Source organism: Podarcis vaucheri (assembly GCF_965113315.1).
Source record: "Podarcis vaucheri genome assembly, chromosome: 11".
Classification (NCBI taxonomy): domain Eukaryota; kingdom Metazoa; phylum Chordata; class Lepidosauria; order Squamata; family Lacertidae; genus Podarcis; species Podarcis vaucheri.
In genome coordinates, this window is record NC_138749.1 from 51,180,381 (window position 1) to 51,197,672 (window position 17,292).

A 17,292-nucleotide genomic window follows, 5' to 3' on the forward strand; every position below is an offset into this window, starting at 1 on the left:
AAATGTTACGGAGCATTACCTCTTCCATCCACTGTAATTCCCACGCCACTGCTACACAGACCACGGAACTCAGCTTCTCATATGGAAACAAAAAAGGTAGAAAAACGTAAGAAAAGTAGGTTAAGTATTACTATGTTTTAATACCATGTTACCTCAACTACTGCCGATTCAAATTGGATGTTAATTAACATTAGCAAGCACTGTGGAAGGAAATAACAGTCCCAACTAGGGAAGAATGGCAAGCCAGTCCAGTCTGGTGGACTATGCTGAAATGGCAAAACTGACCGGGAGACTCAGGAACCAAGATGATAAAGACTTTTAAAAAAAGAATGGGAAAAATTCATAACTTACTCAGGAGACCATTGCAAACAGATAAAAACGTTAGCTGGACTTTAAAAACCACTTGTCAAGAAACGAAAGATATGGACAATTTAGAGAAATGAAAACTGTGGAGAATGTACGGATATGTGGTTTTAGAAAAATTATTATAAGGACCCATGTAGGGGACGGATTGGGGGGGGGGTCACAAGATCCAGGGAACCTCATGAATTGATATATTAAAGGTTTTTTCTTTAAAAAATTACTTTAAACTTGTTTTCATAAAAACCAATAAAAAAGATTTCAAAATAACAACAACGAAAACATTTGCAAGTACTGTAAGGGTTTTTCTATCGGCAGCCGACAAGTGATAAAACAAAGAAAACATCTTTAAAACAATTCCAATACAGATGTAAAGTGGGAAAGATCTCTACCTAAAAGGCTCATTGGACAAAGGTCTTCAGCAGGCATGAAAATGACAACTGAGACAACACCTGTCTAGTTTTCAAAGTAAATGCCACAACACTGAAAGCCTGATTACTACATTGTACAGAACAGAGCTACTGCTAAATAGTATCCACCCTAATTTGCAGGGTGCAGTGATCTATTGGTGAGATTATATTTTGGGTATCCTGGTTCCCATCTGTATATGACTTTATACACAAAACCAGCACCTTGAACTTAGCCCAGTAGCTAATTGGCAGTCTGTGCAATTCTTTTAACAGCAGGGTAAAGGTAAAGGGTAAAGGGACCCCTGACCATTAGGTCCAGTCATGGCCGACTCTGGGGTTGCGGCGCTCACCTCGCTTTATAGGCCAAGGGAGCTGGCATACAGCTTCCAGGTCATGTGGTCAGCATGACTAAGCCGCTTCTGGTGAACCAGAGCAGTGCACGGAAACACCGTTTACCTTCCCGCCAGAGCGGTACCTATTTATCTACTTGCACTTTGACGTGCTTTTGAACTGCTAGGTTGGCAGGAGCAGGGACCGAACAACGGGAGCTCACCCCATCACAGGGATTTGAACTGCCGACCTTCTGATCGGCAAGTCCCAGACTCTGTGGTTTAATGCACAGTGCCACCCACATCCCAACAGCAGGGTAACATAACATGCTGCCAATATCCTGCTCCAGGGAGCGGCCGAGACACCACATTTTGCATCAGCTGCAGCTACCAGAACAACCTCAAGGGATCACCAGTGCATGGGTGACTATTATCAGGCTATCCTGGTCTAGAAACGGTTGCAGCTGTCTTGCCAGCTGAAGCTAGCAGACTGACTACTACTACTATTCCCCTGTTTTCATGGGCAATATACATTTTTCACAGTAATCAAAAGAAGAACACAACTTTACCCGAGTTCTTGGCAGGGCATGGGTGGCAAGGCTCTCCAAACCCATAGTCCAGATTGGCACAGCAACATTCAGATTTTGTCACTGCTCCAGGAAAAGGTCGGACACATATTCCCTTTTTGATCCCACCATAGCATGTGCTGCGCATATGCGTATCTAAGAGGAGTCGGGCAGAACAATAGGTGAGTTGTCTTACAACTGGAAATGGTATGAAGAAATACTCTTCACATAAAAAATGAACCCAAAACCTTTACATCTGCAATTCATTAATTAATACTGAATACAAAATTTGGCTTCTACAAAGTCTAATACCGACCAAATGTTGACATCCAACATAGGCTTATATCTGTATCTGAATATTCCGTTCATGCCCAAAGTTATTTCTAATATGTCTTACTTAACTTTATTTCCTGCAGGTTACTTTTGAGTTTGTATGAATGCATGTATGATTTAAGATTATTTACATTGCAATTCTATACATGTCTACTGAATACGTGTGTATAGTACGGCAGTCTTAATGAAATTTTCTTTTCATACAGTCTGTTAAATATTTAACCTGCTTGTCAGCACTACTAAAAGCCCTAAGCAGAATGTTTAATAAAATACGCCAATTCTCAGACTATAAACACTTTTCAGCTGCCTACAGTTTCTGCCTACATCACTTAGATCATTCAAAAGATCCTGCAGCTTAGCCAACAAGAAGGGTTTTGAAGCCAAAGAGAATTTACAGTAGATTTGTTAACAGTAGACGCACACTATGAAATTCTGTTCAGAGGGACAAGAATGAGTAAGATTTTTTTTATTATGCGCTATTTAAGATTTCTTCCCATTACTGCATGTCTAGAGTAATTATATCATCTTGTTGGGGAACTGAATTTCCTAAATGATTCCTGATTTTGCCTCTAGTGAAGAAATAGTCTAACAACTAATAGCGAGTTAGATTCTTTTAAGCACCAGCATTGTGTATTCCAAAAAAGAATTAAACACCCTGGACTACAGACATTATTGCTAGTGCAGGGCCAGGGCTTAGTAGGTTTTAGTTTCTGCCCTGAAACTTGTACTTTCAGCAAGGCAAATTTCCCCAGCATCAACAAATCTATGGCAAATTGAGAGGTGGGGGTGGGGAAATCCCCATATATCTTTGGGATTATTTTAAGAATTGAACAGGTTATTTGTGCCAACTTTGAATTTAGCCCTTTGGGTCTGGCTCTGGAATTACACAGCTTCAGTATCATAAGCACAATGCCAAACCTAAACATTCTCATTTTCATTGATTTATTCCAGACTGCCAATGAACAATTTGCATTTATTAAAGAGTGGGTAGTAGAGAACAGAGGAGAAGATGAAAAACTATAGTGTATACTACTAATTCATTAGGCAGTGTTTATTTATATAGTCATACCTTGGGTTGAAGTAGCTTCAGGTTAAGTATTTTCGGGTTGCGCTCTGCGGTGACCCAGAAGTAATGGAGCATATTACTTCCGTGTTCCGCAGTTCGCGCATGCACAGACGTTCAAAATGACGTCACGGGCATGCGCGGAAGCGGCGAATTGCGACCCGCGCATGTGCAGTCGTGGGTTACGCTCTACTCAGGATGCGAACGGGGCTCCAGAATAGATCCCGTTCGCATCCAGAGGTACCACTGTATTTAGAAGACTAAACGGACTATGAAACTACAACGTGCTGTTTCAAGTATGTGACAAAATAGGCTTTAGAACACATGGTGCAGTTCATCTTTGTAAACACAAGCAGCGGGAAAGTAGGCATTTCTGCAAAAGCTATTTTCATGGCAGAAGTGCTAGCACAAGTGGAAGTCAAGTAACAGCACGTGCACATGGACATGGACATGCACACACACATACCCCAGGAGCAGCAGTGGTTGGCTCCAATACACAACCTGCACTGTGCCAAACTCCTGCTGCCTTGCCCCTCTCTTTTGGTAAGCAGAAAAGATACACAACATTCAGGAGACGAAAGAGCAATGCAGTCCCAGCCACAGGGCCCCAGTGGCCGTAATGCTGAATGGTATATGATATTCTAGTGTTGTGCAACACTTCTGCTAGCCCAAGCTACCCACTGGGTCCAGCTGTTGCACTACAATGGGGACCTCACTGGCAGAATGACTGTTGTACTAGCAGCCGCCACAATTGGCTCTCACCCATATTTGTTTAAACTTTATCACATTAAACTGTAAAAGTGTCTCTTACCTACACAAACACGACCATCAACTCCCACAGCTAGGCCTGGCGGACAATCGCAACGAAATGAGCCCTCGGTGTTAATGCAGTGACCATTCATGCAGATCCCTGGTTGATGGCACTCATCAATATCTGGAGGAAAATGTATGTTTTACTGATTAGTAAATGAAACCACGATTTTCTTATAAAATTGTGTAATTGCGGCCTTCTAATGTCATTCACCAACTGCTTCCACCGAAGATTCATATGTGGATTAAATAAACAATGAATAAGCTCAGGGCAAAATTTGATCAAAGGGCACAAACCTCAACACTGGCACAATTCAGTGGAAACTTTTCCTATGTCAGTACAAGTGAAATAAGTAGGAAAGAAACAACCATAGTTCTCTCTCTCTCTCTGTTTGTGTGTGTATAGAGTCAAGATTGCCATAATATGGTGTCTTACATACCAGTACAGTAGCGTCCATTAGGAGCCAAGACAAAGCCCGGTTTGCAGATGCATTTGAAACTCCCATCCTCATTTATACACATGCCATTCAAACACATGTTGGTAGTTGTGCATTCGTCATGATCTAGAAAAACGAATTAGTAGATATATTTAATCCTTGAAGAAACTACTCAAGATCTCTTTCAAGATTTGTCTCATTTAATGAGAATCTTTCTACCAAAAAAACAAATGGGTGAAATCACACAAAATAAATGGCAAATCTTTATTTTAATCATTTTGTGCCAAACTTGGCTATACCTTAAGTGAGCGGTCCAACTGGAAAGTGAAAACTTCAGTTCATCCACTTTAAACAAGTGGACATGATGGGCATTCACAGTGCACATCCTCTTAGCATTTTCTCAGGGTGCTAAAAATTATGGCCAGTGCATTCTGTATTAATTGAAGCATCCCAACCACCATCAAAGGCGGCCCCACATATAAAGCATGGCAGTGCTGCTTAAATCAGAATTTAAAGTCGGAATCTGAACCTGGTTTCATATCCTGGTTTGCAAACAACATTTAAATTCAGTTCAAAAGTTCAGGCGTCTCAGAAAACTGGTTTTAAATAGCCAGAATCTAAACACTGGTCAGACACATGGAAGGAGAAGAGGGGGGGAAACAAAGAGCAAGGGCATGGCCCCATGATTTATTATTGGCCCAACAGTCTGCTTTATTTTATCTCCATTCACCACTGATAAATAAAAAATGCCTGCAACTTTTGTTCCTTAAATAAAAAAAGGATTAAAAAATCCAGAAATAGCTGCCCCTGCAGGATAGGTAAAGCCTACCAAATTACAGGCAAATGAGGCTTGGGGCTTTTGTGTTGTGCACCTTAAAATTTGCTTTTTTTAAAAAAAAAGGGGGGGGTGCAAATCCTTCTGAGGGCATGAATCCAGCCAAATTTCAGAAGGATAACTGCAATAGCTTTTTTCAATATGAACCAGAGTGTACTACATGTCAACCTATTTTGTAATTAACTGGCAAAGGCTAAATAAATAATAAAGTTATGTTAAAATTGAATTTGTTATTATAAAAAAACCCTGAAATGGTAGCTGAAATTTTAGCAAGCCCACAGTATAGTCTCAGTATATAAATTGTTGATGTTTAACCTATGAATATACTTTATTCTGTGCCATATGGCAGGACAGCATGGAAATTTGCACGTTTTATTAGCATTAAAAGTGAACAAACAAATGAAACAAGTTATCTCATACCAACACAGTTTTTCCCATCAGTAGTTAGTTCAAACCCAGCATTGCAAATGCATTGGAAACTTCCATCAGTGTTCACACATCGGCCGTTTTTACAAAGCACACCGTTCTGGATACATTCATCAAGATCTGAGAGGGGTGGGGGGAAAACAGAGAATAATAACAATATAATTATCAACTAGTTTCAAGGAGAAAACAACAAACTGCTTCAGACCACTGGGCCAAACCTCAGGTTTACATACCCCTTACTTAATGAAAATCATATTTTTCAATTTTGCTGTTGGAAAGCAAACATGAAGCAGTTTGTCAGTATGTTTGAATTCTGTTTACAGATCCAGACTTGACACCACCACTGTCCCACGACTTAGTGCAATGGAACTCACATAGCTAAATTTAGCTAGATTGTGTCCTGTACATTTGAGATGTGAACCCTATAGCTTCAAATATCTTTAATACGGTCAGTGACCAGGAAGCAACCCTATAGCTTTAATATATACCAAATATCAAGTATTTTATCTGTCCACAATCACTTGATTTTTCAAATGCAAGCAGATTTGACAAAATCTGCTCCTGTAATAACACTTCTTTTCTTTCTTTTTGTTAGCATCCGTCTGTCTCGAGAGACAATAGTGTGTTCCTCTGGGGGAAAGATGAACCACTGAAGAATCACAGCGCCTGCTGTGGCTGCAGAGACTGGTGACTCATAACTGCTACTTCCCACATTGTTTTTGCTGTGTTAGTAGCACTGAACTCCGGGCACAAGCCCGGACAGTGTGTATGGAGGTCCTGGGCTGGCCCAAATGACAAGACCTCCCTGTCAGTCTCACTGATATGGTCCAAAGGAACGTACAGCAATACATTTGGCACCAGCCTGGCTGCAGCAGGCGCCAGAAGGAGGCGTACAGGGCACCATCCAACCATTTTACGGACTCCCATTCCAGATTTGTGTAGGGTTTGTAAATACTAAATCACTGTCACCGTTTGCTGAAAAGGCGATTCAAAATCGTATTGATAATCTAAGGGGGGTGGGAGATCAAACTCAGGTCAAATATAAGCACGAGTAATTGCAGAAGTATTGGCCTTCTTACCAATGCAAGCCTGTTTTGTAGGTGTTCTCTGGAAACCTGTATGGCATTTGCAATAATAAGAGCCAGGTGTGTTCACACAGTCTCCATTAGTGCATGGATTTGATATGCACTCATCAACATCTGTTGATAGCAGAAAAGAAGACAATCAGATTTCACGAGTTATACAAAAAAGCTCCAAAAAAGTACAATTTCTGAACAGAGAAATAAATTTCACTTTCTTCAGCAGAAACTGATTCAACACACTATTCTAAAAAAAATTACTTGCACCCTGATTCTCAGTATACAGTCATTACCTAATACAGCCCACTCAGTCTGTTTTCCAAAATATGCAGCATCTCATGCTTCTTAAATAAAAAAATAAAAGCTAGGTAGAGAAAGAAAATAAAGCAATGAAGAAATATAAATATACACTTGTCACTAGATTACTAGGACTGAATCACAGAGTTATTGTTTCTCCATCGTTAATTTGCCTTTCTGTGTTTTGGAGATGTGCCTGGCTGCTGATTTTAGGATAGGTTTCAACACACTTGGATCATGCGGAAAAACAAAGTATCAGGATTGACAAACACATAGCATCACAGCAGTCAAATGCACTCACAAGACATGCTCTTCACATGGAGGAGGCTGCCAAATGTAGCTTAACTACAGAAAAGCAACCACGTGAACCTATTACTTACTGCATATAATGCGACCCCTTGTTTCTGTTTATGGGCATTTCCTTAAATCAACAACCATTTGTATTTATGATTTTGAATAAAGTGTTTTAGTTAACAGCCTGAGCATACACCTGGGAAGAGGTTTAGCAGCTGTTTATGGCACAGATTTTCACATGGCATAATAGTGAGCATAACAGTGAGTTAGCTTCCTTCCTTCCTACTTTTTGCAGCAGCAATTACCGTATTTTTTGCACCATAACACTCACTTTTTTCCTCCTAAAAAGTAAGGGGAAATGTCTGTGCGTGTTATGGAGGGAATGCCTACGGGTGGCATGCCTACGGCTTTTCCTCCTCTAAAAACTACGTGCGTGTTATGGTCGGGTGCGTGTTATAGAGCGAAAAATACGGTAGATCATGCACAATGTCTTCCTTAAAGTGGGAGAACTGTGTGAATACTGTAATGAGCAGTGATGAAATGAAAAAGCCCCCGTCCCCATCTATGTAGGATAAACTTCCTTATTACAGAGGTAAAATGGACAACAGTTTAAGAAACCCATTTCCATTTCACCTACGTTGTAGGAGCTTCTGGGACTCTATGAAGCTAACTATACATTCTGAACCACTTGTGATTTTCATCTCTGTGGTGAAAAGGCAATAGTTTCTTGTCAGAGCATTCCCATTCTGCTCATTGTCTTTTTCCTTCAGCCTGTCCTTTCTTCCTGGGATCGCTTTCAAACTCTTGTTGCGTACAAAATGTGATGCTTCTTTTGCCTTTCTTTTTCTGGGTTAAGTCCTTAAGTTTTAGCTCTGTTGTTCCTTTCTGGAAACTTTACAGTGAGCTCCTGTTAGTTTGGCTAAAGCACTGGTTTTCTGAGCCGGCTGTAATGAGCAATTGGTAGCCTGTCCTCCAGTAGGAGTGGAACTAGAGGCTGCAGAGGGAAGCTGTTCCCTTCAGCACAAGACTATCCCCCAACCCATCACTCACAGTTTCAGTGGGGACAACTCTCAGGATACAGAATCAGCTTCACATGTGTGTTCCCAAAGCAAGCATGGAAACGGGGCTTCTCTTTGCAGGCTTTGTACAAAAACTCTCCAAACTTGTCTACCATGTTGCACTTCCAACTCCCAACTTACGTAGGGGTTATATTCCAAGGAATCTTGTTTATGTGAAAATGTGTATATTTGAAACACCATTTAAAAATCATCATTTTCTGTTCTGGGTTCAGTGTGATGCGCATGTGTACAGCCGCACACATATTGGACATGCCTAAAATGGTCGCTGCCTCTCTTTTCTCTCCCCTGAAGACCTTGTGCAAGAGTCTGCACATCAAGCTGCTAATAAATTTTTACTCAATGTAAATGAAATCACATATAAAGAGGATTCCAAGTTATTTGCCCACACCAGTGAAAAGTACGATATAAACATCAGAAATCTAACCTGGCAGATTATGACAATATTCTATCTAATACTATAGACCAATTCCCCATTTCTCATGCAAAACCCCCAGCTTAATTTCACACCCCACTTACTTTTGAGCATGTAGTTGAGAAAACTGCAGCAAAGCCATAAACATGAAGCAATATGAAGAGAACAGGATTTATTAAAATAATCAAATGTAGCAGCCATTCAGCACTGACTTTTATAATTTTCTGTCTGAATTGTACACAGTAACTTGGGGATTCCTCCTCCCCCACAAACTTCCCTGTAGAATTTGATTATTTTTCTAAGTAAAAACATTTTGCACTCATGCACAGCAAGCCAATCTGTCGCTGGATTATTTGTTTCCGCCCTCAGCAAGCACATAATGCCAATAATTTCATCAGAACAAAGCCCAAAAATTAAAGTGCTATTGATATTATTTCAACTAGGCCACAGGTCCTCATGAATGTGTTGCCTGTTATATCCTGTCTGTTAACTTCATATGAAAATAAAAGAACTTCTTAAAGGAATGGACTGTACTGAACTGTTAATATATTCATGGGTGGAAGATATTTATAAACAACAAACATAACACTCCTTCCGCCTCGGCATGGTTTCTTTGGAAAGAAAATGCTAAGTTTACAGAACATATATTTACTTTATGTCCTATGCAAATACATGTACTCTGTGTGATAAGCAAATCTTTTAAACGCAGCCAGCAGTTCGCTTTTTTCACTAAATTCATGTCTATGGGGAATATTTCTATTCAGATCAACTCGTTTAAATTTAGTAAACTCCCATATTACTGCTGGTGGTGGAAGGGAGGAAAGATAAATGTACAATGGCTTTTCAATAAGGAACTGCCTGACAAGAGTAAAACTCTTACTTTTTGTTGGAAACCTTTCTGAAGAAACAGAATCTCCTAGCAAATGCCCCCCACATGAGAACACATTGTCTACTTAGTGCTATTTTGGCTTTTCTCTCATCTGCTCACTGTACCTCTCAAAGTACCCTATTATTGCTCAAATGGTTTTCCTTTGAACATTTTCCAGCTCTCTAAATGTCCCAGCTGCTCTCTTTAGTGCCCTAGCTATTGTGGGAGTTCATTACAAAGCACTTAGTAGTTTATTTTGTTTCACTGGGCAGTCCAGTTACTTGAAAGCTAATATCCCAGTGAATAGCCTTACAGATTAATACATACATTGTTAGAACTGTGGAGGTGGTTGCTAAACAGCTAGAACATACTAAGTAGCATCTTTAAACTGTTGCTTCCAAGTATGTTCTAATAATTCAGGAAGTACTGCCATGTGATACAGCATCCCTAATATTAGATTGCTAAACCTCCAGAAAAGTGTTCTCTTATTAGTAGCTCGTTTGATCATCTAGACATTACACAGAGTTCCTTGTTACTTCCCTCAATAGTTTCTCTCAACCAAGAGCGGCCTTGGTAAGCTGCCAATCTGACCAGAGGAAGGGCTGGAGAGCAGAGACTGCTTAAACTATTGGCCATTTTTTGTGTGTGCAGTCCAACCATGCAAGATGCTCGATACATTTTGTAGAAAGTAGAAGAAAACTAGTAACCATTTGCATCAGTGTACATAAGTGTTTATAAGTTTTATATCAATATGGTAAAAATAAGTGACAATATAATTCTTCATAGTTATCACATTAATCTACATTTCACTGCAATAAACTCTCAAGAGCACATCGGGGGCCTTTTAATATTTCAGCAGCTTTATAGAAGACATATTTCAGTATCTCTGTAGAAGAGGCATTTTAAAGATGCTTACAGATCGGATGAAAAGCAGGTGAAATCGGAAGTTGCACTCACCAATACAGTCTCCATTTGCATCTTGCTTATACCCCATATTGCATTCGCATCGATAACTGGAAATCGTTGGGATGCAGCGTCCATTTAAACAAAGATTTGGATGGTGCTTACAAATATCTATTGTTTGATTGAGTATTGCTAAGGGGAGGAAAAAACAGATCCAAGTCCTATTACAACATTAAAGTTAGGTCCAGATGATCAAATGACTTTATTTTCCATAGTATATTTATTTTAACTTGCAATCAGCAGTATTGACAGTGGTAGGGGATACTCACTCTTTCTCTCAACTCTCTCTATACACACACACACACACACACACACACACACACACACCAATTATCCACTGCTTGGAAAAACAGTCAAATATGGCAACTTACTCAGCCCTGTAATGATGGGGCCATTTCCTGTGGAACCTTGGCCACCAGTCCCTACTCCAGCCCCACCCACACCTGGGGAAAACCCGTTTCCTCCAGGAAGGGGGATGAATCCTGTTCCTCCTGGGCCATAGCCATTTCCATTTCCTCCAGGAAAGAACCCATTTCCTCCTGTACCACCAGGTCTGGAACCCCCGACGACAGGAATGCCATCTATGCACAGCCTGCGATATTCATCTAAGAAAATGAAAAACAACACAGAAGCATTAATATCTCATCTTTTCACAAGGAGGTAGGAACATACACCAGTTCATCTATTTTGGAAAATAAGATAATCACTTAAAAACATACTACAGTGGTACCTCGGGTTAAGGACTTAATTCATTCCGGAGGTCCGTTCTTAACCTGAAACTGTTCTTAACCTGAAGCACCACTTTAGCTAATGGGGCCTCCTGCTGCCGCCGCGCCGCCGGAGCACGATTTCTGTTCTCATCCTGAAGCAAAGTTCTTAACCTGAGGTAATATTTCTGGGTTAGCGGAGTCTGTAACCTGAAGCGTATGTAACCTGAAGCATATGTAACCCGAGGTACCACTGTATTACTTATTAGAGATTTTGCCACCTCAATTAGCTTTGGGCACAGCTAATTTTTGCAAGGTTACTCCAAGAGCTATCATGACAGACTCTATTGTCAACTATTCAGCAGCTCAAAAATAGAGTATATTCTTTCTTCTTCCTTGTTTTAAGTCCCCCAAGGCTGACAGAAAGAAAAATATACGTCTTGCACCGATACGAAATTTGCTTCTGGAAAGGGCGTAACTTATCAAGATAAACCATGATTTCTGTACAGTTTTAGATTATACTGTTTGTATTCATGTAAATGTTCACAGCCATCTCCAAATGTGTACTCATGTGAGTAAATATGGAATTGGCCGCCATCACTAACCACTGTCTCCTAGTTCAGTCACATTAATTTGCTAAGCAAGCACTGGAGACAGCTGGGAACAGTCATTTAGAATAATACACAAAACCTCAGCCAACTCCAAGAGAATATATCTATCCAAGTTATTTTATTGTTTGGAATAGGCGGAATATTATTTACATTAAGATTGTTTAGAAAACATTTAGGGATTGTAAAGGGAATAAAGTAAGGATGAGGATATGAGTGATATGGAGCCAGATCACTATGGAATGCAGGTGGTATGTGTTGGGATTAGCAAGACCAAAAAAAGTTCAAAGGGAACTCTGATTTGAGGGAGGTAAAAGCAGGTCACAAAGACATCAGGCATTTGGACCAGGAGAGACTTCAATACAGCAAGGCAGATAATAAATATAAACATAGAAAACTAGCATTTTCTTATGTTAAAAAGACAGCTCTTTTAAGCGAATGCATTTTCCTGGAGGATTTCGGTTTTATTTCAGATGTTTTCTGCAAATTTGAATGTTTCTCTATTCAAACCTCTTCCTCCCAGGTTATTTGGAGAAATAAAATGAAATATGGGTGCCTTGTATCCTTCCAGTTCAATTTAATATAACAGTTAAAAATATGCAGTACAAGGAGTCGTTATTTCTCTATATCGAAATGAGCTATGATTGCTTTAAATAATCACGGCTTTAAAGAAGTATTTTCAATAGTAATAGAAAGAGGCTGTCCCTTAACAGTAACTGATCAGAGAGAAGTGCAAGCTGGGACCTTCATGTACTTTTGAAGCAAAATGCAATTATATTTTCAAAATTGGTACAATATTATTCCAGTGATCCTAACTAAAACTGGGCATATAAAAGCACTCACCAGAACCTCTAACAGGACACATTTCCGGTACAGATCCAAGTGCCCAACAACGTCCAGATTCACAGCAGCATTGCATTTTGGTAAATCTGCCAGGAAGTTCTTGTGCGCAGCGACCATTCACCAGACTGGAGAAACATGTACCTGCTCTTTGATCTGAATATGGATAATGAGAAAAATTACTAACGGACTGTTTATATAAAGTATTTTAAAACATTTTCTTAACCCTAGGAAAGCATTTAAACCAGGCATAGGCAAACTCGGCCCTCCGGGTGTTTTGGGACTACAACTCCCATCATCCCTAGCTAACAGGACAAATGGTCAGGGATGATGGGAGTTGTAGTCCCAAAAACATCTGGAGGGCCGGGTTTGCCTATGCCCGATTTCAACAATTTGGGTAAACAAATGTAAATATTATCAGTGAAGTAGAACACATTATGCAATGCGGTTTATGGTTGTCACTTCTGTGCAGAGAGCCCATCTACAACTGGCTGCTACAGTTGACAAATGACAACCATGCAGCCTAAAAGGCCATAAAACTCCTGCATTCTTGCTGTAAGGCAGAGATAAACTGGAAGGTAGCATTCCTTGCTGTTAGCAGACCTTGCACAGCTTAGGTACCTTTTGGAATTACCACTTATAGTTTCTGGAGTTCAAAGGCTATATTCATGTAGGAAATATTTACAGGATGAATGGAGATGAGAGAGAAAATAACAGACATCTTGTCTCAACAAGTTGGGAGAAAACAATAAACCAAATTAACTCAACCTCTAAAAGGTGGATTCGACTTAGACAGACGGGCTACAATTACAGGCTAGATTGCTAAACAAACAGTGCCCTCTGGTGGTTTAAAGTAACACATGCATTAACTAGAAACTCAAGAGAAATAAAAGTATTTGCTTTTCTCCCCAACTAACTACCAGATGTCAGAAGCTTTTAGGCATTGCCTGTTGACATACAAGCACAGAAATAAATACATCTTCTTGACCACTTTTCCTCATGGGGCGTGAGAGAAATAGCAATCTTTTCTGTTGATGTATTCTAGCTTCATAGGAGTATCTTTCAAATATTGACTTTGTGGTTATAGACACCAATCCAAGACAAACTTTACAATATTAAAGAAGAATCAAATTAATCTTAATAAGAAATCTATCGGAGTTTCCCCTTCAAGTTCATTAGAGGCTGGATTACGTAAATAATATAATATTAGTTTCCTCGTGTCTTGTTTTCCAAACATCACAATTAAAGTTGAAGTACATATAGTTTGGAAATGACACAATCCTAAACCATGGAAGTAGACTATAATCAAACTGAATAAAATTATTGCTGTTATTGTTGTATTTCTTATCCACCCTTCACCAGAAGGTCCCAGAATCTTTTTTGCAAACACACCTCCATTTATTTATTTTAATGGTCAGTGCATGCAAGAATCACAGCTCCTTCCTCTACAAATAGGGAGATTGTGGGATGTGACCAGTGTTGTATGATGGCCGAAGACGAGAAAGTTAAGATCATAGACTAGAAACTTTAATGAATATGTCCAAGGAATAGTAGGTTGGAGCTGGTCAGCAGTGAGCTTCAAGACCACCCAAAGGATCCATAAAATAATATACTTACCAATGCAATGAGAGCCATCTGTCGATGTCACAAAACCACGTGGACAGAGGCAAAAATAACTTCCCACAGTGTTGGAACATTCACCAGCATCACATATTCCTGGAATGAGGCTGCACTCATTAATATCTGGAAACATAAGCAGATGAAGAACACTTTTAAAATCTTTTTTCTTCCTTAGGAGTTCCTGGATGAGACTGATTCCTATATGCAGCAGTTCCTGGATGAGATTGATTAGCTAGATCTACTACAATCTGTGTTCAGTCCTGATTTCGGAACTAAATCAGCCTTGATTGCTCTGACCTTATCATGAGAGATGGGGGAGCGCAACCCTGTTACTTCTGCTTGATCTCTCAGCAGCTTTTGATGCCAAAAGACCATGGTAGCCTCTTGGACTCACTTAATGGGATGGGTATCAGAGGCACAGTATTATGGTGCTTCCACTCTAATATTTAGGGTTGCATTCAGAGAGTAGTACTGGCTGAATACTCCTCAGCCCCCTGGCATTTGTGGCACAACTTAGGTTCAGGTACCCCAGGTTCCTAAACATTTATATCCCAGCTCATTTCCTGAATTAACCTGCAGGAACCTTGTTAGTTGCCGCTGCTCCTCACCGACTGTCAAGGCTCACCTGACGGCAACAAGAACCCAAACCTTTAGCATCATCAAGCCTTTAGTGTGGAATGCTCTGCCAACAGATGCAACAGGTGCTGTCTCTTTTAATACAGTGGTGCCTCGCAAGACGAAATTAATTCGTTCCGCAAGTCTCTTCGTCTTGCGAGTTTTTCGTCTTGCGATGCACGGTTTCCCATAGGAATGCATTGAAAATCAATTAATGCGTTCCTAGGGAAACCGCCTTCAGACCAGGTCCGGGGACAGTCTGTCCCCGGACCTCTTCTGAAGGCTGGGGGGGGACAAGGGCTTTTCTTCCCACCCCCAGCATTTTAAAAAACCCCGGGACAGCGGAGGACTTCTCCGCTGTCCGGGCGATCTTAAAATGCTGGTGGGCGGCATTTTAAAATCGCCCCGGGACAGCGGAGGACTTCTGCGCTGTCCGTGGCGATTTAAAAGCCCCTGGGAAGGCAGGCAGGGGGGACAAAGACTTTTGCCCCCAGCCAGCCTTCAGAAGAGGTCCTGGACCTCTTCTGAAGGCGGGCGGGGGGCGAAAGTCTTTGCTCCCCCCCGCCTGCCTTCAAAAGCCCTCCGGGACAGGCAGGCAGGGGGGAGCAAAGACTTTCGCCCCCCGCCCGCCTTCAGAAGGTGTTCCCGCCCCCCCGCCCGGCTTCGGATCACCGTTCTGAAGCCGGTTGGCAGGGGCAGGTGTTCCCGCCCCCCCCCCCCCGCCTGGCTTCGGAGCAGCGTTCCGAAGCCGGGCGGTGGGGGCAGGTGTTCCCTCCCCCCCCCGCCCGGCTTCGGAGCACTGTTCCGAAGCCAGTTGGTGGGGGCAGGTGTTCCCGCCCCCCGCCCTGCTTCGGAGCACCGTTCCGAAGCCGGGCGGTGGGGGCAGGTGTTCCCACCCCCCCGCCCGGCTTCGGAGCACTGTTCGAAGCCGGTTGGCGGGGGCAGGTGTTCCCGCCCCCCTGCCCGGCTTCGGAGCCCTGTTCCGAAGCCAGTTGGCGGGGGCAGGTGTTCCCGCCCCCCCCCCCCCCCGCCTGGCTTCGGAGCACCGGGAGAAGCGATCTCCCCACAGCCCCTTGCTTCAAAAGAGGTCCGGGGGCAGCGGGAAGCGCTTCCCGCTGTCCCCGGACCTGGGGCTGCGGGGAGAAGATCGCTTCTCCCCGCCGCCCCTTGCTTCAAAAGAGAAGACCCGCTGTCCCTGGGGCAAGCTTCGTTTTGCGAATCAAGCCCATAGGGAAATTCGTCTTGCGAGGCAACTCGAAAACGAAAAAACCTTTCATTTTGCGAGTTTTTTGTCTCGTGAGGCGTTCGTCTTGCGGGGTACCACTGTATTTAAATGGCCTCTGGAAACTTATCTATGCCATCATACTTATGCAGGCAATTAAGAAAATATCTACCTATAAAAGCTGATCTCTGGTTTTAAATTTGTATGTGCTTTTTATTGCATAAACATATGTTTGTTGTAAACCATTTTTGATGTGTATTATGAATACAAATATTTATACTGTGCTCTAACTACAGCACCTGATTTGTTTAGCATATGGTCTGCGCTAGTAAATATTGGACTTCCTTAAGTTCCCTGTGCCAATGTATCACACCTGCCACAATTGTATATATAATGTTACCGAGCATGCTCAAATGCAATACAGCATGCTCAGTAATGACAACTGGAGTTAAATTTCACTACACAACAGAAAACACTTGCCATTACTGAACATGTGGAGGATCATACACGGTGTAATGTGTGTCAGGAAAAAGTACGTTTATATTTAAGTCTGCTTGTTCTAATAAGCATGTACCCCAAGAATGAATTACTCCAAAGTGACCACAAGAGGGTATAAAATGTATCCCTTTATTTCCACCAGGATCAGACAAATGTCTGCTAATATACCCTAGGCTAGAAATGAAAAGAGTACATTCACTTTCACTGCAATTCAGATCTCTACATCAAGGTTTTTTTCCTATGTTACAGTCACCAAGCAGATCCCTGTATTAGCGAATGTAGTGAGAAGAAAAGGCAGTTTGTATAGTAGAATTTGTGAGCTTCTCATAGAAAGTGGGGAGCAGGGGCGGATTATTTCTGGACCTTAAACAGGGGATTAATTCCCGAGAGCATCTCATACACATAATCTTCCTGACAAGAGTATGTTTCACAGCAGGATCATTCCATGTTGCATTGTGTTGCACTGTGTCATTCTGATGCCAAACACACAGAAAGGGAAGTATATAATATAGTTTGTAAGTTATAACCTCATAGGGGTGACTAAACCATTTCAGAACAAATGTTTTGCTTTTGTTCTGAAGTAGGGGGAATTGCTCATTCTTACTTTCATTCTGCACAGGG

At 41.5% G+C, this 17,292-nt stretch overlaps 1 protein-coding gene across 2 annotated transcripts in view; it reads right to left on the reverse strand.

The window, feature by feature from the left end:
- Positions 1-17,292, reverse strand: part of FBN2 (fibrillin 2) — a 140,752-nt gene that overhangs the window by 73,455 nt on the left and 50,005 nt on the right. The window contains exons 8-17 of one of the 2 annotated variants that reach the window (XM_082191530.1): positions 14,334-14,459; positions 12,720-12,872; positions 10,933-11,166; positions 10,556-10,693; positions 6,649-6,768; positions 5,564-5,689; positions 4,312-4,434; positions 3,873-3,995; positions 1,669-1,821; positions 20-73 (exon numbers count right to left, since the gene is read on the reverse strand). In XM_082191530.1, the coding sequence (XP_082047656.1) occupies positions 20-73; positions 1,669-1,821; positions 3,873-3,995; positions 4,312-4,434; positions 5,564-5,689; positions 6,649-6,768; positions 10,556-10,693; positions 10,933-11,166; positions 12,720-12,872; positions 14,334-14,459 (1,350 nt within the window). Of the gene's footprint in view, positions 1-19; positions 74-1,668; positions 1,822-3,872; positions 3,996-4,311; positions 4,435-5,563; positions 5,690-6,648; positions 6,769-8,834; positions 8,858-10,555; positions 10,694-10,932; positions 11,167-12,719; positions 12,873-14,333; positions 14,460-17,292 lie in introns of those variants that run through there. The other variant, XM_082191531.1, reaches the window with a different exon arrangement.